We start from the raw sequence: 26,404 nt of genomic DNA, 5'->3' as shown, positions 1-26,404 counted from the left end.
AAACTGGGCTCAAGCTAAGTGGCCACAGTTGCTCCCCTCATGTCATCTGGCAGCTGAGCGGGTCTTTGCAAGGCAGTCAGCGCCGTGTATGAACATCTGCATGGAGGAAAGAGCGGGTTCCGGAACTGGACAGCCCTGTGCTTCTGTACCAGTGATGCCACACACTTGGCAGGGCCCCTTACCTTTCTGCACTGTCCTCACTGCAGAACGGGGGCATGGCAGCACCTGCTCCCTCAGGCGCTCGGGAGAAACCAAGTCCCTGGCACGTTATTCTCAGGGTTCTCCAGAGACACAGAAGCAAACGGAGGCACAGAGGAGACAGGTTTATTGTAAGGAAACGGCTCACAAGATTGTGGGGTGAGGAAATCCAAATTCTGCCAGTAGGCTGGCAGCCCAGAGGCCCGGGAGGAGCTGCGGCTGAGGCCACAGGCAGTCTCCTGGCAGAATTCCTTCTTGTTCGGGAAGGTCGGTCTTTTTCTGTTAAGGCCTTCAACTGATTGGATGAGGCCCACCCACATTATGGAGGGTAATCTGCTTTCTCAAAGTCCACTGATTTAAATGTTAATCTCATCCAAGAACACCTTCACAGAAACATCTAGAATAACATTTAGCTAAAATATCCAGGCGTGTAAACTTATCACAGCACATAGCAGTGGCTGTTACACAATGGGTAAATGCGCAACATTGGCGAACCATGAATTCTGTGTCTGGCGTTGTTCTAAACACTTACATTGATTAACACATTTCTCATGACAACGGTGTGGGCATACATATCACATATATTACTTTTCCCATCTTACAGGTGGAGAGACAGAAGGCCAGAGAGTTTGCACAGCTTTTTGGAGCTGGGATTTGAACCCAGCCCATCTGGCTCCAGAGCTCCCACCACCGCAGCAGGTATTCCCATACATCAGTGCCTGCCCTTCTTTCCATAGCACCGAGGGCACTGCACTCCTCACACCCAATGACACGCTGGCAATGCCATCAGACTTAGAAGCTGCCCCCCACCCCCACCAGAAAGACCGATTTGGTTAAGTCACAGGTATTTTATTGGGTGTCGTCAGGGCGAATCCCATGGCACCTCACAGTGTAGAGCCAGCAGAACCAGGGACATCTCCACCCCACCCACCCAGCCTCCTGACCTGGCACCTTGTGGGAAACGGTGCAGAACCCGCACCTGCCAGGCAGCATTGGCACTCACCCCTGACCTCTGGCCCAGTGTGAGGTCCTGGCACTTGGGCAGTGGCCACCCTACCCTATGGGGAGCCCCTGACAGCTGTCCTTGAGGAGGGCCCAGCACTTTTACGGCTCCATAAAAACTGCTCTCCAAAGTCACCCCTTACAGATCCCTGGCCACTCAGAACCCAACCTAGTTGTCCTAGAGCAGTGGTCAGCAAACTGCGGCCCCTTGAGTGTGGCTCTTCCACAAAATACCACGTGCGGGCGCGCACGTACAGTGCAATTGAAACTTCGTGGCCACACTCAAGGGGCCAAAGAGTCGCATGTGGCTCATGAGCCACAGTTTGCGGACCACTGGGCTAGAGAGTCCACCGACTGGCTGCATCAGACAAAGAACAGGCCCCCCAACACCAGTCCACGCAAAGCCACTCGCATGCAAAGGAAGAAGATTCTACAGGCAATCCCAGGTCCTGGCAGGATGGGGACCTAGGGTAGGTCTCAGGGGCTGGGATAGTGGGAGCAACGTCTACCTGGGCCTGTGCTACCACAGCCAGTGGGAACTGAGCTCCCACAGGGAAACCAGGCAAATGCAGCTGAGGGCGGCCGTCCTGGAGGCTGGGCCCATCCACAGTTTCCAAAATCCCAGCCCCAACACAAAGGACCAGCATGTCCCACATCTTGGCAGGTGGCCTCCAACGGCCCCCCAGCCTCACCACATGGAGACGGTCAGGAATCACATGGGCAGGCAGGAGCCCTGGAGAAAGGCACATGGGCATCTAAGGCTTAAGGTCAGGCACAGGTACCCACTGGCTCGTGTGGTTGGGCAAAGAGCTAGTGTGAAAGGAGGATGACCCAGACCAAAGAGGGCCAGGTCAGCTAGTGCCCGGGCACCCTGCAGACCGCCCTGATCACACCCACTCCTGCAGCCCTGGAGATGCCAGGGCCAAGGCCAGGAGCCCTGTGGGTAATGAGGTTGCCAAAGGACCCGGAGCTGCCTCCTTTCTCCCAAGGGATCAGGAGCTGCCCCACTGTCATTCCCCAAGTCCCTAAACCAGGGGTGGGGAACCTTTTTTCTGCCCAAGGGCCATTTGAATATTTATAACATCATTCGTGGGCCAGACAACATTATCAACTTAAAAATCAGCCTGCTATATTCGGTCAAACATTTAATTAACTCACTCCTAATGCCTTGGCAGGGCCAGACCAAACGATTTTGTGGGCCTTACATGGCCCTCGGGCCAAACGTTCCCCACCCCTGCGACACCGCTGGGCCACAGTGCAGAAGCAAAGGAGGAAAGATGCCGAGCCAGCCGGCACCCAGGTCACCCTCTGAGAGGTAATTCCTAGGACGGCCGACGGGACGAGGGGCAGCACGCCTGTCCCTTCCCAGCAGGATCAAACCAGGGCTGGGCGCCTGGCCCCGAGATGTGGGACAGGCCAGGATACGGGCCAGTGGGGGGCTCGAGGCCAGCCCTTGGCTCTAGAAAAGGGGCTGCCCTCCAGGGAGCAGGGTGGAGGGGCTGGGTAGGCCCAGTGCACCGAGGTCAGTCACCTGGACGGACAGACAGGTGGACGGCGGAGGCGCCGAGGGGCTCACTGCATGTATGAGTAGCGCCAGTCCCCCAGAGGTTTGTGGGTCTCCTTGATGACCTGGGGCGACGTCCACCGCAGGATGTAGTGGGGCCCCCCGGGCTTGTCATTGGTTCCTGTGGGAAAAAGATGCAACAGCTCTGGGCAGGAGGGAAAGGCGAGGGGAGGATCCGACAGAATGAATGGGGCACCAGCATTTAAACTAAAACAAAATGTGCACACAGGGGCATTTCCTAAGCGCACCTGTGAGGAGCCCCCTTAGCGGGAGGCCGGGTGGGGCCGGGACTGGGAGTAGACAGGATGCCGGCACTCCTGGGGTCCATGTGCCCCACCTGCCCGGGGTGTCTCGGAGGCAGAGGGGACACTGTGGAGGGCACCAGCTCTGCCACTAGGCAGCTGGGATCCGAGAAAGTCACCAGCCCAATCTGAGCCTCTGTTTCCCCACTTATAAGGAGGAGGGAGTTGGACCAAAATGGCCCGGGCCATGGTGGTACAGGCTGCGGGAGCTGGGTCCAATGCTAGCTCCACCACTTCCTAGCCATGTGCCCTTGTGCGAGTCACTTCACCACCCTGTGCCTCAGTTTCCTCCTCTGTAAAATGGGGAGAATTTAGCACCCTGGCTCACGAGGTTGCTGAAAGGACTTGGGGTGAGTACAGTGCTGTTCTTATTACTCTTAACACCCTTGAAATGAAGGCTCTCGAGTCTCCCATAGAAACTTGGCTCCCCTCTGGAAACGGACACACTCACCAGAGGCTCGGGCTCCCCCAAAGGGCTGCTGGCCCACCACCGAGCCAGTGGACTTGTCGTTTATGTAGAAGTTGCCGGCAGCGTTCCTCAGCATCTCGGTGGCCTCCCGGACAACGTCCCTACAAGGCAGCGCAGCCAGCTCACCCACGGCCCCAGCCCAGGTCCAGCCCCAGCCCCAGCCCAGGCTGGCTATCCCGTGAGCACTAGGCCCAGCCTGGGGCCATGCTGGGCCAGCCACCAGCTGTGGGCCCTTGGGCAGGTGACTCAGGGTCTGAGCCTCAGCGTCCCCTCTGGAAAGGGGGTTTCACGTCCCCTCGTGGGGCTCCTGCAAGGACTGAGGGTGTGGGTCAGGCAGCACACACTCAAGGGAGTGGCCCATCATGGTCCAATTTTCTTGCCCCTCGGGAACTGGGGGACCCCCAAGCCCCTAGCCTGCCCCTCAGGTTCCACTCCCACCTCCATCCCCTCTCTTAGAGGCAGACAAGGGGAGCCATGGAGGAGGGAAAAGCAAAGGTTCAAATCCTGCCTCTGCAAGGTGAGCAGTGACCCTGGCCTGAGCCCGTGTCCCACTCTGCAGCTGAGACGATGACCTCGAGGAGCAGGGCCCCCTCAGACTCGGGGAGCTGGGCAGAAGCTCCCACTCCCAGGCCCACCCTAGATCCAAATTCGAAAGTGGGCCCCAGAACTTGCACTTTAACAAAGAGCCAGGCTGCCTCTGGGTAACTGCGCTTGGGAGGCCTGCCTGCCAGCCAGGGCTGAGGTGAGGGGAGTGGACAGAAACCAAGGGGCGGCATTATTACTAAGACCATGTCCAAGAGGGCAGTGTCCAGGGTGTGGACAGGACACCAGGCCTAGAGCAGAGGGGCTGTGGCCACTCACTTATCCTGGGCGAACACTGCCCCCGTGAGGCCGTAGCTGGTAGTGCTGTCCACCAGCCGCAGTGTCTCCCTGTACTTGTCGTCTGGGTAGACGTACACGGTCAGCACAGGCCCGAAGATCTCCTGGGAGAGAAGTGAGAGAAGTCCAAGGTCAGCATCAGCCTGGACCAGCGCCCTGAGGCTTCCCAGCCTGCTCTGGACTCTGCCTCTATTCTCAGTCCCGGTCCCCAGGCCCCAGTCCACACCTCAGCCCCTGCAAGTAGGGCCTGGCGTACGCAGTGTCCCTCTGATTCCCTCCGGGACAGAACCGTGCCCGGCCCCTGCCCTACCCGCCCCATCCCACCGTGGCAAAAGGTCCAAGGACACTTTCTGGGCCCCTGCTAGCCAAACCCACACCCGTAGAGGCACGGGCCCAAGCCATGGAAACAGTAGGCTTCTGGCAACAGCTGGTCCAGGAACTGCCCAACAATATTCTGTCCCTGCTGCCACCAAGGTGTCTTGATCTCCCGGGGCCTCAGTTTCTCATCTGTAAAATGGGACTGATAATATAGCCCTCACTTCAATCAAGGGCCAGCTGTGGGCGGCCACAGGTGAGCAGGTCAATGTCAGCTGAGAAGACTGCTGCGGGGGCATGAGCAATGGAAGTGCTACAATGGCCAGGGTGGCAGGGCCAGCACTGGGTTTGGGGTCAGGAGGCCTGAGCTCAAGGCCTGGCTCTGCTCTCCCCGGGTGTGATCTTCGCTGTCTAGGGCCTCCCTTTCCTCAACCGGAATTGGGATACGCCCCGAGAAGACGAGCACGGGCCAGGGCCCTGTGTGTCCTGTGCCGAGTGGGAGGCTGTCCTCTCGTGCTCCCAGCCACCCGCCCAGTCACCTCCTTCATGATGGGCTCCTGAGGGTCCTTGCTCTCCACAATGCAGGGCTCCACGAAGTAGCCCACAGAGTTGTCCCACTTGCCGCCCGCCAGAACAGTGAGGCTGGGTGAGGAGCGGGCGTGATCCAGCCACTTCTTGATGCGACCAAAGGACTGCAGGGGGCAGGGAGGAAGAGTGTCAAAGACCGGCTAGGGGACCATTCCCAGCAGCAGCCCTGCAGTACACTCACCCCAATACACCTGTTCCAGAAGGACCTGAATTCTGAAATGGAGGAGGGGAGGGCCCGGAGTGTCTGGACGAGCCATGGCAGAGACAAGGGCAGACATGCATGCTTGTGTGTGTTAGAACTACAGGTATATATTCACATATAAATATAACCAAACGCACATGACATATATGTATTCGGGCATATGCATGGCCATGTTGCTTTGTTAAAGCATGTAGATATACACAATGGGCAATAGTAGGTTTACAATTGTGAGTACGTGAATCACAGTTTATTCTTGTATTATCGATTTATTATTGTATTACTTACAACTATAAACCTACTTTTGCCCACCCCATATGTATGCCTGTAACATGCACATGTTTATCTATGTAGACCTACACATGTGCCTCTAAACACAAACATGTACATGAATATCTTTACATGCACACACGGGTGGATTTGTTCTTATATGGAGATATGAATGCATGAATGTGTATGCATTTCTGTGGAAAGCTGACACGCATGCCTACACATGAACGTGTTCATGCGTGCACAATTAGGTTTATGCACACAGGTGTGTGGGCCTAATTGCATGAATATGCACTTAAATGGGCTTGCTGAGCTTGGCTGCAGGGTGTGCAGGAGGCAAGTTCTCTGGTTGGAGGACTCTGCCCTTTACCAAGCTGGAGGCAGGGTGGCGATGTGGCTGCCTTCCTGGAAGTAGCGGGGCGGCGCTGTTCCCCTTTGAGGCCCCGATATCTCTTCCTCCCTCTCCCACCCAGTCCAGCCTCAGCCCCCCAGGAACAACTGGATTCCAGCCCGTACCTTGGCATCAATCACTGCAGAGAAAAAGGTCCCGAAGTCTTCTGCAGGCTGCAGGCAGGGGAGACACCAGAAGAGACTGAGCTGCCACAGACCCCGACAAAGGAAGGCCCCTCCCGCACACCAGCCCCACCCACGGGAACCTTCAGTCCCATCAGCCGCCCGCTGGGCCGAGCAGGGATGGAGGCAGCACTCACGTCGCCCACTTTGATCCTGCTGTGCTCCTCCAGCAGCCGCTTTTTGATCTGAGGCCACAGCGAGTGAGGCACGTAGAGGCGGGAGCAGGCCGCGCACTTCTGGCCACTGTACTCGAAGGCTGAGCGCAGGGTCCCGCTCACCACGCTGTCCACGTCCGCTGAGCGGTGCACAAAGTGGAAGTTCTTCCCACCGCACTCTACAGGGGCCAGGGTGGGGAACAAATGAAGGAGCAGGCTCTTCCGGCCAGCTCAGGGGCCCACCACACGGCCTACACCTATCCACGGGGCCCTGTAATCAGTGCCCCCATACCAGGCGGATGAGAGCAGGAGAGGCACAGAGTGAGAGCTGGGCAGCATCCCAGAAACCAGTGAGCCAGGCCTATTCTCCCACTCTACAGATGAAAAAACTGATGCCCAAGGGTGAAGGGCATCAGGGGTCATCAGGAACAACTCCCCCATTATACAGATGAAATAACTGAGGCCAGGGCCAGGGTGCTGCCCAATACAATGACAGAGGAAATAGCAGAATCCTAGGCCCCGGGCGACCTCCCAGAAGTGGCACAGCTTTCCCCTAACCCCCCAACCCAGCAAGAGGAGAGGGGGTCCACCCATGTCAATGCCAGGGCTCCTTCCCTACTCATGGTACTTAAAATGCTGAATGAATGAGGCATGAATGAATGAATGAAAGAAAGAAAAATGCATCCTGAGGCACAGGTGCTCTGCACACCCCCAGTGCCTGCCAAAGCGAGGTTCTGTACCTAAGGCCCCCCAGGGTTCAGTTCCTGCAGCACGACCCTACCTATGGCTGCATCCTCTCCTCTTTCATGATGGCCAGGAAAGGGAGGGGTCCCTGGAGCCACCGGGGAGGGGGCAGGGAGAGGGGCCCTTACCTCCGGCCAGGCGTGGGAAGGTGCGATAGCGATCCAGGTTCTGGGCTACCTGCTTCCACAGGTTTTTAAAGGTGCTGAAATGAGGACAGGGTGGGGATTAGGGAGCCAGCTCGGGTATCTGAGGGTGAAGGTCATGGGGGGTGGGCACAGGTCCCAGCAGAAGGGGCCGAAAAGCCAAGTGAGGCACGCCAGGGTCAGCAGCCCAGGAGGCGAGCAGGGGTCCCAGCAGAGGTGGTAGGGTACCCAGTAGGTGGTGGCAGCTGGAAATGGGCAGCATCCCAGGCCTATGGGGAGGCAGCAAGGGGAGCCTTGGTGGCAAGATGGTGCAGAGAAGACCAGGGCGCGGGGAGGAAGTACTGGGTTCAAGCTCTGACTCAGACACCCATGGCTGTGTGACCTTTCGCTCATTACTTAACCTCTCTGAGCCTCAAATCCTGCACCTCATCTGGGAACTGGAGGGAACAATCCCACGGCAGGGCTGTTCACTGCAATGAGTCCAGTGTTAGGACAGTGCCGGGCACACTAGGTGCCGGTGGGGGACAGACACTGTCACTAGCTGCATGGGGCTCCAGAGGCCAAACTGAGGAGGATCCTTGGAGAGGAAGCGTAGGCCCCCGCCTCCTCCCTGGGCTCCGAGAGTGTGACCAACCTCAGCACCGCAAAACAATAAAAATGCTAATCACCAGGGAGCCGGCGACACAGTAGCTAATACTAATTTATGACTTTCCCACCTTTGAGCCTCTGCTCATCAGAGCATGGCAAATGGGGGCCAAGCCTGCTCCGCCCGCTAACAGGCAGGGCCCCGCGGGGCTGTGCTGGCAGAGCAGGCCTTTGGAAACGGCCTCCTCAGCAATTCTAACGCCACGCCACCCGGCACACCCCGGAGGGAGGCGGGTGGAGGAGCCGGAGGCCAGCAGAGAGAGGCCGCCGCCGGGGTCCCAGTGACACCCGGGTGGACCCCCATGCTGACCCGGTGGTCCGTGGGCTCCCCAAACTCAAAGTAGCCAACATGTGAGTCATCTTTGTCCCAACCTTCCCGCTGCTGGGCCTCCGGGTGTCACCTTGTGAACGAGGCCTCCTGCCTGAGCCCAGACATTCCCGCTGACTCCCACCCCGACCCACAGACAGGCGATCGAATGTGCCTGCTGCTCATTCCCAGGTCTCCACCCGGGTTCAGGCCCTGTCATCCTGTCCCACGTAGAGCGCCGTGTGTGCAGAGCCATCACTAGGACAGTGAAGACACGGAGGCTCCGAGAGGGGAAGTGGCCCCCCAACAGCAGCACACCAAGTGAGTCCGGTCGGCGGCAGACCGTGTCACGTGCCATCTCATTCGCTCCTCACAGCCCAGCTCGGGACAGAGGTGCAAGGCGAACCTCCCTGAAGCACCCTGCCTCCCCCAACTCCCCACCCCCCACTTACGGCACGCTGCCTGTGAAGTTGATGCCGCACAGGTGCTCTGAGCTGGTAATCGTGTCCCCAAATGTGGGCCCGTCAGCTGGCACAAACTGGATGATGTTGGGGGGCAGGCCAGCCTCGCGGAGGATGCGGTAGACGGCGTAGCTGGCCAGCATGGCCGTGTCACTGGGCTTCCAAAGGACCACATTGCCCTGCTCGGAAGGCACATGATGACCAGAAGGCAGAAGGCCAGGGCCCAGCCCTGACCCCACCCCCTGAAGCATGGTCATCCCTCCCTGTGCAGCAGGCCCCTGTGCAGGCCTGGATGTCCCCTACCCGACCACACCTCCAGGTGCCAGGCGCTGTGCTCTAACAGCCCTCGCCAACACCACCACACCAGCCGAGGCACCCTTCCTCCAGAAGCCTGCACGGGCTGGCCCTGCCTGCACCCTCAGGCAGCTCTGCTCTGGGTGTTTCTGAGTTGCTGGGTGCTCACAGGTGTGGCTGAGCAAGTGCGCACAAGGCTCTCTCTGCACGTGTCCTGGGGAGGGCACGTGGGCATCTGGGCGTGTGCGCGTCTGTCCATGGGCAGAGGCACGGGGACAGCCTTGTGCATGAGCGTCCTCCAGCTCACCCAGCCTTCCTGCCTGGGCCCAGGCCCCCGACCACTGTCAGCCCTCTTCCTGCAGCTCCCAGACACCAGGCCCACTGAACGCAGGGCTACGTCTGCCCCATTGGACCGGAAGCTCATGAGGATGATGGTCAGCTTCATCCTTTAAAACTAAGTGGAGCCCTGACCGGTGTGGCTCAGTGATTGAACACTGACCCGGGAACCAAGAGGTCACCGGCTCGATTCCCAGTCAATCCCCAGAGGGGGGCATGCAGGAGGCAGCCGATCGATAATGTTTCTCACATTGATGTTTCTATCTCTCTATCCCTCTCCCTTCCTCTCTCTAAAAATCAATAAAAACACTTTTTAAAAAACTACGTGGAGTTTGGCTCAGTGGTTAGAGTGTTGGCCTGTGGACTAAAGGGTTGCAGGTTCAATCCCTGGCCCTGGTCAGGGCGCATGCGGGAAGCAAACAATTGATGTATCTCACTCAGATCGATGTTTCTTTCTCTCTCTCTCTCTCTCTCTCCCCCCCCCCTTCTACTCTATAAAAAACAAATGGAAAAAATTTCCTTGGGTGAGGATAAAAAACACACAACTAGCCATACGACCATGACAACTAAGTCACCAGCACATAGCAAGCACTCAAAAGTGAGCTATAATCCATCACCATCACTAACCGTCACCATAGACTAGCCTGCACAGGGCCAGACCTGCCTGGCGTTCGGTGTGTCACGTGGCCGTCTCATTTGCTCCTCACAACCCTGGACACAGGCTTTCCTATTACTTCCACTTTGCAGACGAGGAAACTGCCTCCGAGCAGAGTGGAGGCTTAACGGGGGTCACGTAGAGCAGGGCAAGGCGGGACCCAAACCAGCCTCTGACCCCAAAGCCTTTCCACGGCCCCACACTCACTCCACCCTCTGTGCTTCGCCATGACTAGGGCTGGGACCTCAGGGGCTCGAGTGCACCCTTCCCTCTGTTGAGGCGGGAATGATGCTGAGCTCCCGCCACCCCTGCCCGCGGCCCATATCTTACCATCAAGGCCGGCGCCCCCGCCAGGTTGCCGCCAATCGCAGTGAAGTTAAAAGGGGAGATGGCCGCCACAAAGCCCTGGAGACAGAGGAGGTGGTGAGGCCAAGCTCAAGGTTTCCAGGATCCCCCGAGCACCCTGCACCGGTGGTACCTCCAGCCCCCGGTACACCACGCTGTTGGTGCTGGGCGGCACGCTGAGGGGCTGCTCCCCCTCCAGCTCCACGGCAAACTTGGCGTTGAATCGGAAGAAGTCGATCAGCTCGGCTGCCGCGTCGATCTCCGCTTGGATCACTGTCTTACCCTGCGAAGCGGGAAGGTCAGGGGGTCAGCAGTGGCAGACCTGCCTCCGTTGGCCCTGACGTGGGACCCTGTGCCCACGGTGACTCCTGCCCCAGGGTAAGTATGTGCCCTCGCTAGGCGAGCTGAGCCTGGAACCAGGAGGCCTGTGACTGCAAACATTTCCTTAGACTGTCTGTCCTTCCTGATGGTGAAGGTGAGCCGTGGGAAAGGGCCGTGGGCAGCAAAAGTGGGCCTTTCCCACCCTGGCACACAGGGTCACTGGCAGCTGCTCGCCCTGCTCAGACATGGCGCCAAGGAAGCTGAGCTAAGACACTGCCCCCTGCTCTGCTCGGCCACTGCGCTTCTTACAACGTCCTGAGTCTTCACATCAAGAGGCACTTCAATCTGTGTGTCTCTTCCTGCCCAGGTGTGGCTCACCTGGGACACTAGGAGCGTGACACCCTGAGACAATCAGACACCGGGCAGGGTGTGGAGCTGTCATACCGCGCCTGTGCAGCAGGGGGAGCTCTCACTGCAGGAGGAGCGCTGGGCTGACCAACCCCTAATGCAGTGATGGCGAACCTTCTGAGCTCGGCGTGTCAGCATTTTGAAAAACCCTAACTTAACTCTGGTGCCGTGTCACATATAGAAATTTTTTGATATCTGCAACCATAGTAAAACAAAGACTTATATTTTTGATATTTATTTTATAGATTTAAATGCCTTTAACAAAGAAAAATCAACCAAAAAAATGAGTTCGCGTGTCATAGGTTCGCCATCACTGCCCTAAAGACTCCTTCCTGGGGACGGTGAAATTAACGCTTTCTCCCCCCTCAGCCTCTCACTCTCTGGCTCAAATGCACTCAGAAAACCTTTATCCAGGAAGACCTGATTCAAGGCCCCAAAAGTGGGAGGACATTAACACTTGATTACTGTTCCCAAAAAGCTTGTAAAGGGGCAACAGACACATAGGAAGTCATTCCGCCCCAATGCGAACTGAGCTGTAACTGACAAATGAACAGCGTGCTAGGAGGCAGGCTGATCCTTTTGGACAGAGAAGGTTCTGGAAGCCTCACAGTGGAGGTGATATCTGGGCTGGCCCTTGATGGGTAAGAGTTCACAGGGCACAGAAGAGAGCGAGCACTCAGGCAGGAGACACCAGGCAGAGGCAGGGATATGGGACGCCTATGGTGTCCAGGAATGTCACCAGGTCCAGACTGGCATCATCACAGGGGACGGCCTGGCGGGAAGGGCAGCAGCTGGCGAGCTGGAGAGAGATGGGCACTGGGGGCTGGGCTGAGGATCTGGGATGTGCCTCTCGCTGGTAGACCTCAGTGGTCTGTAAGCCTGAGCAGCCCGCTGGGGTGTCGGGAAAACCTGAGGGTGCAGGGTCCCACCAAGCCTAGAGGACTGCATAGGGCGACTGTCACACCAGGCAAAGCACGACAAAGGCCTGCTGGGGTGGGGACAGAGTAGGCGGGGAAGGAGCATTTCCATAGTCGGACACGCAGGTTTAGCACAGTCCACCTTGTCTAACATTCTGTGTCCCCTCTTCTAGGCCTTGTCCCTTGAGGACATCTCTGAATCTCTAGCCAGCAGAGCAGGTCTAGGCATCCAGAAACTGCTCGGCTGACGACTGCCAAATCAAATAGGGCACAACTGCCCCCCCTCCCCTACCCCCCACCCGTGCCGCAGACGCCTCACCTGTCCCACCATGGTCTTGGCAAGGACCTCTGCCCTGCGCGGCCCGCTCAGCATGTCTGCTGCTTTCAGGTAGATCTGGGCCCGGACTGTGACAGGCTTCAGGTCCCACTCCGTCCTGGCGGCCAAGGCGGCCTCAATGGCTTTGTTGAGCAGGGCCTGCGGAGAGGACAGGCCGGGGCTTCTTTTGTAGCGGGAAGGGTCCCAGGGGAATGAGCGAGGGAGGAGAAGTCTGGAGGTCACGCTCCACCGGGGAAGACCCTGCTCCCTGGGCCCTCAGCGTTCTCTCCCCAGTGTCTACTGTGTCCCACTGCCACGGACCACCCCAGGCGCGGAACCTGTCCTGCTGCCAGTCTGGAGAAGTCTGAGCTGCCAGCAGGGTCCGCATGCCAGGCACCTGGCACTAAGCCCCTCAGCTGTTAAACCACGTTCTCCCGTGGCCTCCTCAGGGCCTCACCTTAATCCTGGGGCCTGGGGCCCAGGGCCCCTGAACCCACCATCCAGAGCCACCAGCCCTCAAGGTCAGGGCCCTTGGTCTTGCCCTGGCCAGGCCAGAGCCACAGCCTGAGATGTACACCTGCTGCCGGCATCCCCAATGCCACCTGCCCTCACTGCCACAGGATGCTCGCTCCTAGACCCCCAGCCACAGGTGACCCCATCCCCTCTCGATGGCCCTCCGTGATGATACCAATGCCGGCTGACTTACCATCCGTGATATCTCCAATTTCCCTGACCCAGCCTTCCAGAATCCACCACCCTCACTCGCCCCACGTCAGGGTCTGCCCCATGGCAACAGCATGTCCAGGGGTGTCCAGTCCTGATCAAGGCAGCTCCCACTAGGCTCCAGTTAACCCTGGCTGGCCTGGCCCTGTTAGAGGCACCCACCCAGGGACTCCCACTCCCAGCTGTCCCATCTACACCCCCATCCCCCACGGCCAGAGGGAAGCAGTGCCTGATGTCCACCTCCAAGTCTGAAGCCAGGAGGACAAAAGAGGGGCAGCACCCAACCCCAAAGTTGCCAGGGACTCACCTTGTCTGCATAGCAAAACTTGGCCACCTTGTGTCCATGGTTAAAGGGCTGAAAGAAGAGGGGAGTGAGGTCACTGCCCAGGAGGGAGGTGCCCTGTAAACTGACTGCCCCTCTCCAAGAGCTGCCCACCCACTGGACTCACCGACACCTGGTACTGCACGTTTGAGGTCCACACCTCCTCATCCCCCACCACGCACGGGATGGCTTCGGTCTGGCCCTTCAGGTCCTTCAAGGCCTGAGGAGAGGACAAGATGTCAGATGGGCACTTCCTTCCCCTTCTCCCACCCAGGATCTGACGTGGAGTCTGCTAATGCAATGCCCGGAGGACCAGGACCAAGGAGGCGGCTGGTGGGGCTGTGGCCAGAGAGCGTGTGCTCCCTGGGGGGACGGAATGCAGCCCCTTCTTGGTCACTTCCTGTCATGCAGGAAGGAGAGGCCAGTATTGACAGGTTTTCCCGTTAAAAAAAGATTCAAAAACTGCACCTCGAATTTACGTGGAATCTCACAGCTTTAAAATACTAGCAATTAATGGGAGAGCATTTTGAAGTTCTGTGAGCGTATGACTCCTGACCGGCACTGAGGACCAAATAGCCCCGGCTGCTCCCAGCCTCTCCAGGCTCCAGACACACAGCCCTCCCCAGACCCCGCGGCTGGGAGCAGGGGCAGGGGGAGGGGTGATGGCCGCAGCACAGAGAAGCACCTTGGGCTGCTGAGGCTGTCTCTCTCCACGCCCTGCACCTTACCTTCTGCAGTGCATCTCGCTCGGGGCTGCCTTTGGTGAACGCCAAGACGGGCTCATTGGCCACCTTCACGGAGGAGGCGTGTTTCCACCGAAGCCTGGATGCAAGGGCAGGGAGAGAGGTGGCAGGTCAGCAGAGACCACAGACCCAGACTCCAACAGGGGAGCCTGGGCTGGCCGGGAATCCTGAAATCCAGGGCAACTATAGAACTGGGGGGCGAGACAGGCCTTGGGGTACAAAATCCAAGTTCTAGTCCCAGTCCTGCTGTGTGTCCCTGGGCACGTGAGCTGCCTCCTCTGAGCCTGTTTCTACACCAGGAAGTGAGAGTAATCATACAACCCACGTGTTTGGAGTTTAAGTCCAGGGGTACAAAAGCATTTCTAAGTAAGTGTTTGTACGTGGAGAGCGTGTCCCCACGTGGCCAACTTGACCCCAGAACAGACCCAGTCGCTCCTCTAAGCTGAAGAGGCCGGACGGAGCTGAGTTCCAGCACACAGAGTGAACGGAGCAAGAGCAGGAAAGCCCAAGCCGTAGCTGGGAACTTGGAAGAGTGCCCTGAGCTCAGCTCACAGAGAGAGGGAGGGCAGGTTTGGGGGTTCAGGGTCTGGTTCCTGGGCACTGAGTTTCAAGAACTCCTTGTTCTGGAGCTCCCATTCAGTCTGGAACCTGTGACCTCATTGTTCAGTGAACACTATGACTACCACCCCAAAGGTGTGGGGGGGTCATGAGGTGGGAGGACATGTGGGTAACACTTTAGAGTCAGTCATTCCAGAGCTGGGGCCTCAGCCGTGGGACTTGTCCTGCAGGCCTCCGTTTCCACGTCTGTAAATGGGGACATTAATGACAGAGGCACCTAACACACCCAGGGCTCCTTAGGCTCGATACTGCCTCCCATCCGCCATGGATAGGCCCATCGGATGGCTCTCACCAGTGGCCTCATTATAGAAATAAGGTAACTTAGGTCCTAAAAGGAAAATGGCTAGTTCAAGATCAAGATCAGGAGACCTGGATTCGAATCCAGAAAAACCCAGGTATCATCTCCCTCTGGTGTCAATGTCCCCAGCCAGAGACCAGTGGGAACGCACCTGCAGGTGGACAAGTGGGGTGACTGTTCGATGCAGGAGGGAGAGTGCACACCTGGGGGAAGCAGCCCCTCATTTGGCAAGAGGGGGTATGCCTGGCACTCTGGGGATGGCACGGTGAATCTACTTTCATCTGTGCTCAAACGAAACTATGACACAGGCTTGTGCCTCAGAGTGACCTCGTCTAAGGCCAGTGTTCTGGAAGGTGGCAAATGCCCAACAGGAGAACGGGAGCCTGGCTATGAGGGTTAGGGGCTTCCGACTTTCTCACTGGGAAGAGGTGTGGGTGGTAGCTGAGGGCGGGAAGGACACAGAAAGGGGGCTGCGAGGGCAGGTCCCGCATTCCCCCTACCAGGTTCCTGAACCCCTGCTGCATCTCTGACGCTGTTCCAGACCCCGGAGACACAGCGGTGACCAAGACAGCAAGGCGCTGGCTGCACACAGCCGACTCTGCCGAGTGGGGGACAGAGGCAAGAAGTGAACACTCTGATGACAGAAGGGCCCTGAAAATGAGTAAGTAAGGGGAAGGGTGGAGCCAGGGTGGTCAGGGAGGGCCCCCTGAGGAGGTGAGCTCAGCGGAGACCTGGCAGAGGTTTGAGAGCTGGGAAAAGTGGTCCAGGCCCAGGCGAGAGCAGAAAGGGGCCTGTGTGGTTGAGGGGCGGGGCTGAGTGGCCCAAGATCCCCAAGGGCAAGGCAGCCCTGGGACCTTCCTCTCTCCTCCTTGGTCACCCCCAGGCCACACCCACCAGACCCAGACACATTCCTCGGCCCCACCCTCACCTTCCAGTAGCTGTGTGACTTTGGGCAAGTCACTGACTAGGGCCGTGGTCGGCAAACTGCGGCTCGCGAGCCACATGCGGCTCTTTGGCCCCCTGAGTGTGGCTCTTCCTTAGCCTTAGGAGTACCCTAATAAGTTAATAACAATGTACCTACCTATATAGTTTAAATTTTAAAAATTTGGCTCTCAAAAGAAATTTCAGTCGTTGTACTGTTGATATTTGGCTCTGTTGACTAATGAGTTTGCCGACCACTGGACTAGGGTGACACCCATCTTGTGGGGTTACAATGGAGATCTGAGGAGATAATACTAAGCTCTAGAGGTGCTCAATAAATTAAAACCCACACTGTTCCTTCCACCTGTTGTAGTGGGGGAAGAGCAGGGAGGCCAGCAAACACCAGCAAGGGGAGGGCGGAGTCTACGCCGACCTCAGGAGACACCACCACCAATCAGTAAATCCGATGCGGCCAGGTTCTCTTTAAGCCAAGAAAGGGCCCCGGGTCAGCAGAGAACGAGTGCTGGGCTGGACCCAGGGGCCACCCAACCCCTCTCCGACCCCCTGGTCCTGGTGGGTGGGAATAGCACAGGTTCTGCGCAGACATATCCCAGGCCAAAGCCCACAGCTGCTCGGAGACCTCAGCACACATCCCGCATCTGAAAGAGGGGGTCATCCTAGGTCCCATCCCAGTGTTACCGTGCAAGACGAGGAATCTCGCCTCTTGTCTTCTTGAGCCAAGACAATCAAGAGACAACGGGCAGCAAAGCAAGAATTTACCCACCGCAGCAAAAACACACGTAAGGGCCGTGAAACGAGGAAGGGCATAGAAGAAGCAACAGGAGAGCCCGGGCTGGGCTGCTTTGGCTCACTGGGAGGTCAGAGAAAAGGGGGAGAAGGGGGCCCTGGAAACAGGTTCAGGGGTTAGCCCAGGGCGAGCTGCCGCTGCTGCCTTGGTTGCAAGTCTTACGGGGTCCCTTAGAGGTTAGGGGATAGTGGCACAGGCATGCTCCCTGGAGAGAGCACTGAGACCTTCATTTTGGGGGGTTTTAAAGGCTGGGTGTTTAGGGGTGCATCGAGAGAATATTCATCAGCTGATGCTGATGTCCCCAAATGAGATTTATTCTCTTAATTTGGGTGTGATTGGCAAATGGCACTTAAATGGATTTCTGTTATGTCTCCCTGAGTAGGTGGTTTAAGCTATTTACCCCCTGGCTGGGGAGAAGTGCAAACCATTTACTCTTAAGTGTCCTTGGTTTAGGGAAGATAGGATTTACTAGGCGAGCACAAACTGCTGTTTAACTCTGTCTCAGCTTCCCATCCTACTTCTGGAATTCCTCTTAAGTGTCCTTGGTTTAGGGAAGATAGGATATACTGGGCGAGCACAAACTGCTGTTTAACTCTCTGTCTCAGCTTCCCCATCCCACTTCTGGAATTTTTTCCTTTGCCCCCGCCCAGAAGGGTCGCAGGTTGGATTCCCAGTCAAGGGCACATTCCTGGGTTTGAGGTTCACTCCCGCCCGCTGGTCAAGGTATGTAAACCACTGCTCTAAAGGAACTGTAAAGATCTTCTGGGATGCTTACTCCACCATGCCAGGCTTTCAAAGGCAAATCGGTTCCCAGACACCCCAAGGATCAGGGGCTGGCACAGGTGCTCACCAAATACGGCTGGGATAAACAGCAACCCTTCCACCCAGGGCAGAAGCTGAAAATGTCACACTGCCAGCTCTCCTTTCCCTGTCCCCTTCCAGGCAGGGTCAGAAACAGAAATCCTGCAAGCCTCACTCCACCTTCCCCAGAGCAGAGGTCCACTGCGACCTCAGGATCACACGCCCCAAGGGCTCTCTCTAAACCTAGAAAATCCAGGCCCTGGTACAGCTGTGTCAGTCTGAGTGTGGCCTCAGGGACAGACTAGTTCAAAGATCATCCTGAGTCGGACAGAGCCAAGAAAAAAAAACCATGGACTCCAAAGAAACACCCTTCCATTGGCTGAGGGCGAGGCATAGAGGAACCACTCAAACTTAGGGCCTCTATGAGGATCTGCAAGGCCCTTCTAGGCAGGCCTGCATCGTTCATTCGTTCATTCATTCATTCATGCATTCATGCAGCCAGCACACATTACTTCACACTTCAAGAGCTCAGTGGTAACTCAGGTGAGGTCGAAAAGGCTTGCACATTTTTCACCACCTATTTCCTGAGTACCCACCAAGCAGGTGCCTGCGTCTGGGATAAACCGAACCTGACCATTCTTAGGGCAGCTCTCAGCCTTCTAGCTTCAGGAAGGAGGCAGAGGGCAGAGTCTGAATTTGACTCCGATTCCTTAACAACCTGAAGTGCCCCTTCTTCTCACCTGGGGACCTCCTGGCTTGGGTGTGAGACGTTAGCTACCCCGCCCCATCCTGTGCAGGTACCAGAATCTGAGCTTTAAGAGCCACATCAGAACATCCCCTGCAATGGGCAACATCAGGGCTGGACAGTCAGTGCAACCTTAAACCTGAGGGCAAGGGAGGCAGGGTGGAGTTGGCGGGGAAGCTCAGTTCCCTCCCAGGTTTCCCTCGGCCTGCACCCTGGTCTACAGCACCACCAGCTTTTGCCTGGACAACTGCAATGGCCACTCCAGCTCCACTGTCACCAGGCTACTCTCCAAATCACCGTCAAAGTTACAGTTTTAACATGAAAATTTGATCAGCAGACAGAGTAAGCACTTGGCTCAAGACTACTCATGGCCTCTTATTTCTTCTGCAACAAAAAGCCAGAATCCCTACCGATGCCTCCAGACCCATTTGCCTTCGCCCCCACCGCCTCCCAGCTCGTTTGCTGTGACCCAGTCGCCCTGGTCATTTTTGCGGTCCCCTCTGCGTGGGGCATTCTCCATGTGGTTGGCCTCGAACCACTGGACGGGCCCCTCTCGGGTCCTCATGAGCCCCGCACTTTCCTCACAGCACCTGTGACAACCCACATTACAGCGCTCCCACCCGGCCATAAGCTCCGCTGGGCCGGCCTGTGTCCATTCCATTCACCAGGGGACACGCTGCCCAGCGGGGGCTAGCACCTGAGAAATGCCTTTGAAAACAATTAACGTGCAAGCAGTGTCAGAGCGGACACCAGGCCCCCAGGCCTGGACTCCCAGGCCAGTGCGCACCTGCTAGCACCTGGGACTGGGTGCAGGTCCCTTTGGCTTCCCAGTGGCTGAGGCCCAAGTGGCCACAGCCAAGAAGAAGAGTAGAAAGGAGATTACTCTAGCTTCCTTCAGCCTCCGGGCTTTGGCAGCTGTTATCTGGGGCCTGATTAGGTTAATCCTCCTTATCACAGAGATAAGCGGCCAGCACAGTGTGGGGCCCAGAGCAGGTCCAGGAAGGAGGGGCATCTAGCGTGCATTTTATTGCCCCGGAAACATCAAGGAGCATTTATTAAGCACTTACACCATGCCTGGCACCATGCTAAGTGATTATCGCATCGAATGCACCCTACAAATGTATTATCAACAGTAAAACCTCCATAAAACAGATTAATTTGGGTGAGGCGGTATCTGTTAAAGCCGAAAGTCCATTACATGATAAAGTAGGTTCTCTGAATGTGTATGTTAAAAAATTGACAAATTATGCAGTTTGCCTATTTTTACTTACGTAGACACGTTTGTATAATTAACATTTTTCACAGAAAAGTTTTCTGTATGTATTATAATTTTAAATTTATACTGAATAGGCCTAGCAAATACGTGCATTCACCAGTCACCTCGAGTAAACAAATGCACGTGGCTGGGGTGTGGCTTAGTGCACCTCTGAATAGAGGTCTGCCCGCTAAAAATGCTGCAGAGCCCTGGTCAGTGTGGCTCAGTGGTAGAGCTTAGGCCCATACTGAAGGGTTGCAGGTTCCTTCCCCAGCCCTGGGGCACACCGGGAGGCAACCCATCAATGTTCCTCTCTTTCTCTCTCCCCCCCTCCCTCCCTTCCATTCTCTCTAAAGAAAAAATAAAAATCAACGGGGAAAAAATGTCCTCAGGTGAAGATTAACCAACAAAAGCTGGAGAAAAGCATGTCAAACTCTGGGCCGGAGGGCCACACGCCTAGTTTATTTAGGCATGCGGCCCACCAGCTGCGAGTCTGACACGCCACTGACAACAGAACCAGTTACCGAAATTACCAAGCTCGGCTGTTTGACCTCGAACTGTGTGTGCCCCTTGGGCAGATAGTCTGGCATCTGTAAAATGGGGTAATGCAGTGCTTATCTGCACTGTGCCAGGCCGTTGGAATTTGATTGCCTAATAAACATGATTGTTATAATAGGCTTTTTTAAAAAGAGAACATGGATTGCTTTCTACCAGATATTTGAGGGGTGTTTTTTTTACGTCTAAGTCTTCCTCCACCGCTAGATGCCCCCCCTCCCTCATATCCTCTTGCCATTTTATCCTCAGTTGAACAAAAGAAGCCAATATACAGGATATAAAGGGTATGATATGAAAACTCTTCGAAGGCCCCATCCACAGGTAAATTGCCTGGGCACCCCTCGCTCCAGTGTTTAGCACAGCACCTGCACATGGTAGGTACTGCAAACAAGTAGTCAAACCTCGTTTCTCAAATGTCTCCCACCTCAAACAATTCGGTTCTTGACCAAGTTGTTCACAGAAAACAATGTCTCGGTTGTCGACCAAAACTTCAGTTTTCGATCTGACAACCCTTTCGTGCTGAAAGCTCCGCATGACAAAATGCATCTTGCAGGCAACAAGCAAAGGAGGGAATGCTTTTGTTACTGGCGTTGGCACAATTTTAAAACATAAAGAGGCCATCACAAGTTCTAATGTTGCTAAGGGTGTGAAAGTGCTCACAAAACAGCAATCACAGACTACTGAATAGGTAGAAAAACTGTTGTTGATTGGATAAAGTAAAAGCAGTTAGCTGGTGACAGGATTTTGGAGGCTAGTAGGGGGTGATTTGATAAATTTAAGTAAAGTGTTTACTTATAAATGAGAGTACTTTAGTTCCTCTGAAACAGGAAATCATTTGGGGCTCTGGAACAGATTAACTCAATTTACATTATTTCTAATGGGAAAAAAGTATTCCGTTTGCGAACAAATGGCTTTTCGAACAGCCTTCCGGAACAAATAACGTTCAAGAAACGAGGTTACACTGTAACTCTATGGGACTTCCATCTGCAGTCTGAGAGGGGTGGTCTCCGAATGCAGGACAGGGGGTGGCAAGTACGACCCCAACCTTGGCTTGCAGGGGAGCCCTTCTCCCCCACGTCCTCGTCCTCGTCTTGCGCCCTTCCCTACCCCATCCCCACCCACGGAGGACACACAGCAGTGTTGAAACTCACCCCTGCCCAGGGCACCCCTGTGCCATCCCTTAGGACACTGATTAACTCAGAAAGAGCCTAGCTCAGCAGGAGACAGAGCTGGTCACAGTCCTGGGGATCAGGCAAACAACACTCAAATGGGGGGAGGGGAGCGGCTGCCCAGCTCTGAAAGGCAGACCCCCGAAACACAGGTCCAATAAGGGGGGCAGCCTCACCAGACTGGGAGCCCCTCTGAAGCAGGGTCTGTGTCCTACCTCCCCCTCCCAGTCCCCAGCAGGAGTGGGGCTGTGAGGACATGTGTCATGGAGTGAGCAAGGGCCCAGAAACCCAACTCCACACCGTGGGGGTTTGCACTCCACTCGGAAATTAGTCTTCATCTGTAATGTGCAATAATAATACCTACCGCACAGAAGTTTAAAATGCAAGTGACAACGAGGATCGTGATGGTAACTTGGCATTGCCGATGCGCCTGCCGCCGTTTGGTGCACGCTAATGAATTCACTCCGTCTTTACAATAAAGCATACGCCAAAGGCCCAGCTCTCCACACACGTTATCCCACGTGTCACAAGAAAGGAGCCCTCTTCGGCCCAGCACTTAACTTGAAAAAGGGGAAGAGAGGAGAAGTCCCGGGAGAGAGCGGAGAGGGAAGTCTCGGAACCCCGGAGGTGGGTCCTGAGTGTGAGACGGAGGGAGGGGCGGAGAGGGCGCTGCACTAACAACAGAGGTGCCCCAGGGGCAGCCGGCAGTGGGCGCGTTGGAAAGGTGCCTAGATGGAGCAAGACCAGGGCGTAGGAGGCTGCTTTCGGGACTCGGGAGCCGGGAGAGCAGCCAGGCCCCCACCCGGCCGCAGATGGGGAAGGGTCCCCCTCGCTGTAGGAAGGAGACAGGGGTGTCGCAGTGAGAGGAAGGCCTGGGGGGAGGACGGGGACGGGAGGTACTAGAAGAAGCGACCCTCGCGGAGGGGAGCTCCTGTGAACCTGGTGGGGGTCCGGCAGGGAGGGAGTCCCGCATGAGGGACGCCAGCGACCCCCGGGACCCCGTGCGACAGAGCGCCCCCAGGCCCGGTTTGCACTCACCTGGCCCCACTCCAGGGGCGGACCAGCAGGGCGCGGCGAAGCACGGGCGGCAGCGGCGGCATCTCAGCTCGCGGTGAGGCTGTTCTCGGGACAGTGTACCGGGTCGCAACCTGACGGCGCGGCCCCGCCCGGAGCGCACTACCTCGGAAAGAGGGGGGGTTCCGGGTCCCCTCGACTGTCCTCCGAGGCAAGGTCAAGCAAAATAGCTCTATATTTATCTGTGTTAATAAAATAACTTTATTTAGAGCATGATAAAGGCCATTACGTGACACAGGGCCTGGTCATACAAAAGGGAAGTCTGCAGGTATTCACGTTTCCCCCTCCTCTCTTGATGGTAAGACCCAGTGGCTTTTGATGCGACCGGAGAGGGCGTGAGCCCCGTCGGCCAATCAGAATGACACATGGGAGCTCCTGGGCCAATCAGAGGGGCGATTATGTCTCAGGCTTCTATGGCCGAGAGGGGCCGAGAGGGACCGAAAGGGCCAATGAGAGGGCGGGAATGGGACACGTGCGTGGCCGTGGGTAAGAACCGCAGGGCCGAGCGTCAGGTGCGGCGGCTGTCCCGGCTTGACCACTGGGCAGCCCTGGGCCAGAGGTTACCGCCCTTCACCGCGAGGCCACCCGCGGCCATCTGTCCCCCCGCGGGGTGCCGGCCCGGGGAGGAGCCCGTCGCCCCCGCCTCCAGCTCCCGGACTGGGACCCTTTCCCTCTCGCCGGGCGCTGGACCGCATTCCCCGGGCCTGGCGCCCAGATAAAGAAAGCAGCTCAATTCTTTGAAGATTAAGGTCAATAAAAGATAAAAGATAAAATCTGAGCTGGACTACGCCTAGCATTTCCCTTCAAAACCTCTGGCCGCGCAACCAGCTGCGCCTGCAGTGTAACTTTTCCCCTCCCTGGATCAAAATTTTCGTTTTCTCTTGGAGACATTTGGTGAAAGCTTGAATGTTATTTAAAACTCGATTATGAGTCTTTCTTTTTTCTTCCTTTCTTTCTTCTTAAATACAGTGGGGCCTTGACTTACGAGTTTAATTCCTTCCTAGACGGAGCTCGTTAAGGAGCTCCTTAACTCAAATTACTCTGTCAACTCAATGCAAAAAATCTGCGGAGAGACAGCTGGTATCTCAAAAAACTCGTTAGTCGGGACACTCGTACGTCAAGGCCCCCACTGTATATTTTATTGATTTCAGAGAGAAAGGGAGAGAAAGATCAATGATGAGAGACTCATGGACTGGCCGCCTCCCGAGTGCCCCACACTAGGGATCTAGCACACAGTCTGGGCTTGTGCCCCACTGGGATCCAACCGTGACTTCCTGGTTCATAGGTCAACGCTCAACCCCTGAGCCACAAGGTCAGGGCGGATTCTGAGCCTTTCTGATGACAGGTCTTAGGGACCCATTTTATTCCTAAAGCGCTGTGTGGGCGAAAGGGGCCACATACTGACCTGACCAGCTCAGGGAAGGCCTGCATGGCCATCTTGCAAACTCAGAGACCTAAAGTCTCCACAAAGGATGGTCTGAAATTAAACTTTAACTAAAAGCAGTGATGGTGGGTAGTTACATCCTAGACTGGTATCTTCACTGACAAGGTCAACCTTTACCTTAACTGAGTCTCTCTGTCTTTTTGCATCTATGATAACATATCCTTGAAATGTCTGCGTAACTTGTAACTTCCCCTTTTCTGGACCCCTTGGGGCACAGCCTAATGTGCTGGGCGCCAGGACAGATACCACAAATTCCTTTATTGTTATGTTCATTGTTCCTGCACCCACCTAAGGACAGTGGGGCCTTGACTTACGAGTTTAATTCATTCAGTGACGGAGCTTGTAACTCAAATTACTCGTATGTCAAATCTTAATTTGACACGTGATGCTGGGCTGATGTTGTGGCGTTCACTGTGACGTTGGCTGCGCCAACTAGCTGCGGGGTATCTGAACTGGCTCGTAACCTCAATTTTAGCTCGCAACTCAAAGCAAAAAATCGGCTGAGAGACGGCTCATATCTCGAAAAACTTGTTAGTCGGGACACTCGTAAGTCAAGGCCCCACTGTATGTGTCTATCATTTTACTTTTTATCCAATCCCAGGGGTTTCCCTGCTTTGCTTTCTCCCGCCTCTCTAGTCTATCACCAATGAATTTCATGTAACCCACCTACATCCCTTTCCTTTGACTACAATGTAAAAATACAGATGTAACCTCCCATTCTCCAGAGCATTATCTCAATTCGTTGAGGTTCTGCTTCCCAGCATATGTCGACAGTTTGGCTCAAATAAACTCACAAAAATTCTTTACAGGTTTCAATGTTTTTTTACATTAACAACTGTTATAGCTTTTCTTAACACTCTCTTCTAATTTTTCTGTTTATATTTCCTCTAGCAGTGTGATCTGAGAACCTTGTGGATGAAAAGGGGCCACATGCTAACCTGACTAGCTCAGGGAAGGCCTGTGTGGCAGTCTTGCAAACTCAGAGACCTAAATTAAGGACAAAGGATGGTCTGAAATGAAAACGTTTTACATTAAAAAGCAGTGTATGGTGGGTAGTCATATCCTTGGCCGGTATTTTCCCTGACAAAGGCCAATCTTTGCCTTAACTGACCCTAGTGTCTTTTTGCATCTATGATAACATATCATTGGGATGTCCAAATTTTCCTTCTTCTGGACCCCTCAAAGCACAGGCACTGCTCTGAGGAGACCACAAATCCCCTCGTTATTAATTGTTGACTTAACTTTCCTGCTCCCACCTAAAAGAAGTATGTGTCTATCATTTCACTTTTTATCCAATCCCAGAGCTTCCCCCACCTCCCTGGCTTTGCTTTCTCCCACCTCCCAAATCTATCACCAATGGATTTCATGTAACCCACTTATGTCTCCTCTTGGGATTGTAATGTATAAAACAGCTGACCTGTATGAACCAGGTGGTCACGGTTCAATTCTGGGTCAGGGCATATGCCCAGGTTGTGGGCTCTATCCCCAGTAGGGAGTGTGCAGAAGGCAACTGGTCAATGATTCTCTCTCATCTTTGATGTTTCTATCTCCCTCTCCCTTCCTCTCTGAAATCAATAAAAATAAAAATTTAAAAAATTGGGAGTAATGATGCCCACCTTAGAATGACCTCAGTATCCCATGCTAATCTTCCTTCAGAAGGTCACACTCCGGGAATAGAAACAGCTGGGAGTTGGAAAAAAGAAACAACAATAAGCGAAAGTCTTGGATACAGCAAAAAGTGGATTGGGATTTGTAAATATGTCTCTCTTCTCCGTGTCCAGCTCAGTTAGAGAGCGGTCCGGTTCCTGAGTAGGGGTGGCTGGGGATTGAGAAAATGAAAGAGACAGACACAGAGATGGAAGGAAAAAGCTGGGACCAGGTGGGACCACTGTCCTCTGATGGAGAGACAGGGACAGGGACCCAGAGCCAATACAGCGTGTTTACTTTATACAGCAAAAAACAGGAAGTTTTACTAACGGTCAAGACAAAGGAGATTATGTACATTCTTGGGTGGGCCTGAGTCGTATTCATTCCAGGTGCTTGGCTGGATTTAAATAACAAAACCCACCCCCTGGCACCTGGGCTGAAGGTCAAGCTGACAACACTCTTGCCTTTTGGCAAAGCATGTTTCCAGGACATGGCTTTGTCAACACCACTGGATTCAGCTGACAGTAATTAAAGAAATGCCCATGTGCCTTCCCAGGCACTCTCTACAGGGATCGGTGGGACTGTTTCTCTTGATCCTTGAAGAAAACCCTAGTCGGGGACAGGGGGCCGCTCCTACAGGGCAGTGCTTTCCTGAAGTTGGCCATTAACAAGAAAAAACTGGAACGCTGGACAACGTCAAGTTCAGCGTCTGGGAGCTGGCCTCTCGTGGGCACTGTGCGGAAGTTTACTAAATGGGTATTTTTGGGATTAACAGGACTTCATTTCCAAACCAGGCGTGCCAGTTACTCAGCCTGTGATCTCTCTGGCTCTCACTTCCCCTTTTGTAGAATGTGTGTAATAAATCCTGCTTTCAT

The 26,404-nt window shown here is 55.3% G+C and overlaps 1 protein-coding gene across 2 annotated transcripts; it reads right to left on the bottom strand.

Annotated features, from left to right (window-relative positions):
* Positions 1-1,471: 1,471 nt before the first annotated feature.
* ALDH4A1 (aldehyde dehydrogenase 4 family member A1) lies at positions 1,472-22,502 on the bottom strand. Of its 2 annotated transcripts, XM_015565848.1 has the most exons (16): positions 22,403-22,502; positions 14,180-14,273; positions 13,579-13,671; positions 13,437-13,484; positions 12,410-12,565; positions 10,578-10,727; positions 10,430-10,504; positions 8,806-8,993; positions 7,387-7,460; positions 6,497-6,693; positions 6,303-6,350; positions 5,269-5,421; positions 4,397-4,518; positions 3,518-3,636; positions 2,732-2,885; positions 1,472-1,992 (listed from the first exon to the last, which is right to left on the bottom strand). In XM_015565848.1, exons 1-15 carry the CDS (start codon positions 22,462-22,464, stop codon positions 2,773-2,775), a joined length of 1,692 nt encoding a protein of 563 aa, XP_015421334.1. In that variant the 5' UTR covers positions 22,465-22,502; the 3' UTR covers positions 1,472-1,992; positions 2,732-2,772. The 2 variants fall into 2 exon arrangements, with proteins under 2 accessions (XP_015421334.1, XP_015421333.1); XM_015565847.1 differs by lacking the exon at positions 1,472-1,992 and having other exon boundaries at positions 2,333-2,885.
* Between the last annotated feature and the right edge of the window lie 3,902 nt (positions 22,503-26,404).

This window comes from Myotis davidii, unplaced genomic scaffold, assembly GCF_000327345.1.
Source record: "Myotis davidii unplaced genomic scaffold, ASM32734v1 scaffold299, whole genome shotgun sequence".
NCBI classification, from domain to species: domain Eukaryota; kingdom Metazoa; phylum Chordata; class Mammalia; order Chiroptera; family Vespertilionidae; genus Myotis; species Myotis davidii.
This window is presented reverse-complemented; position numbering and strand designations above follow the sequence as displayed.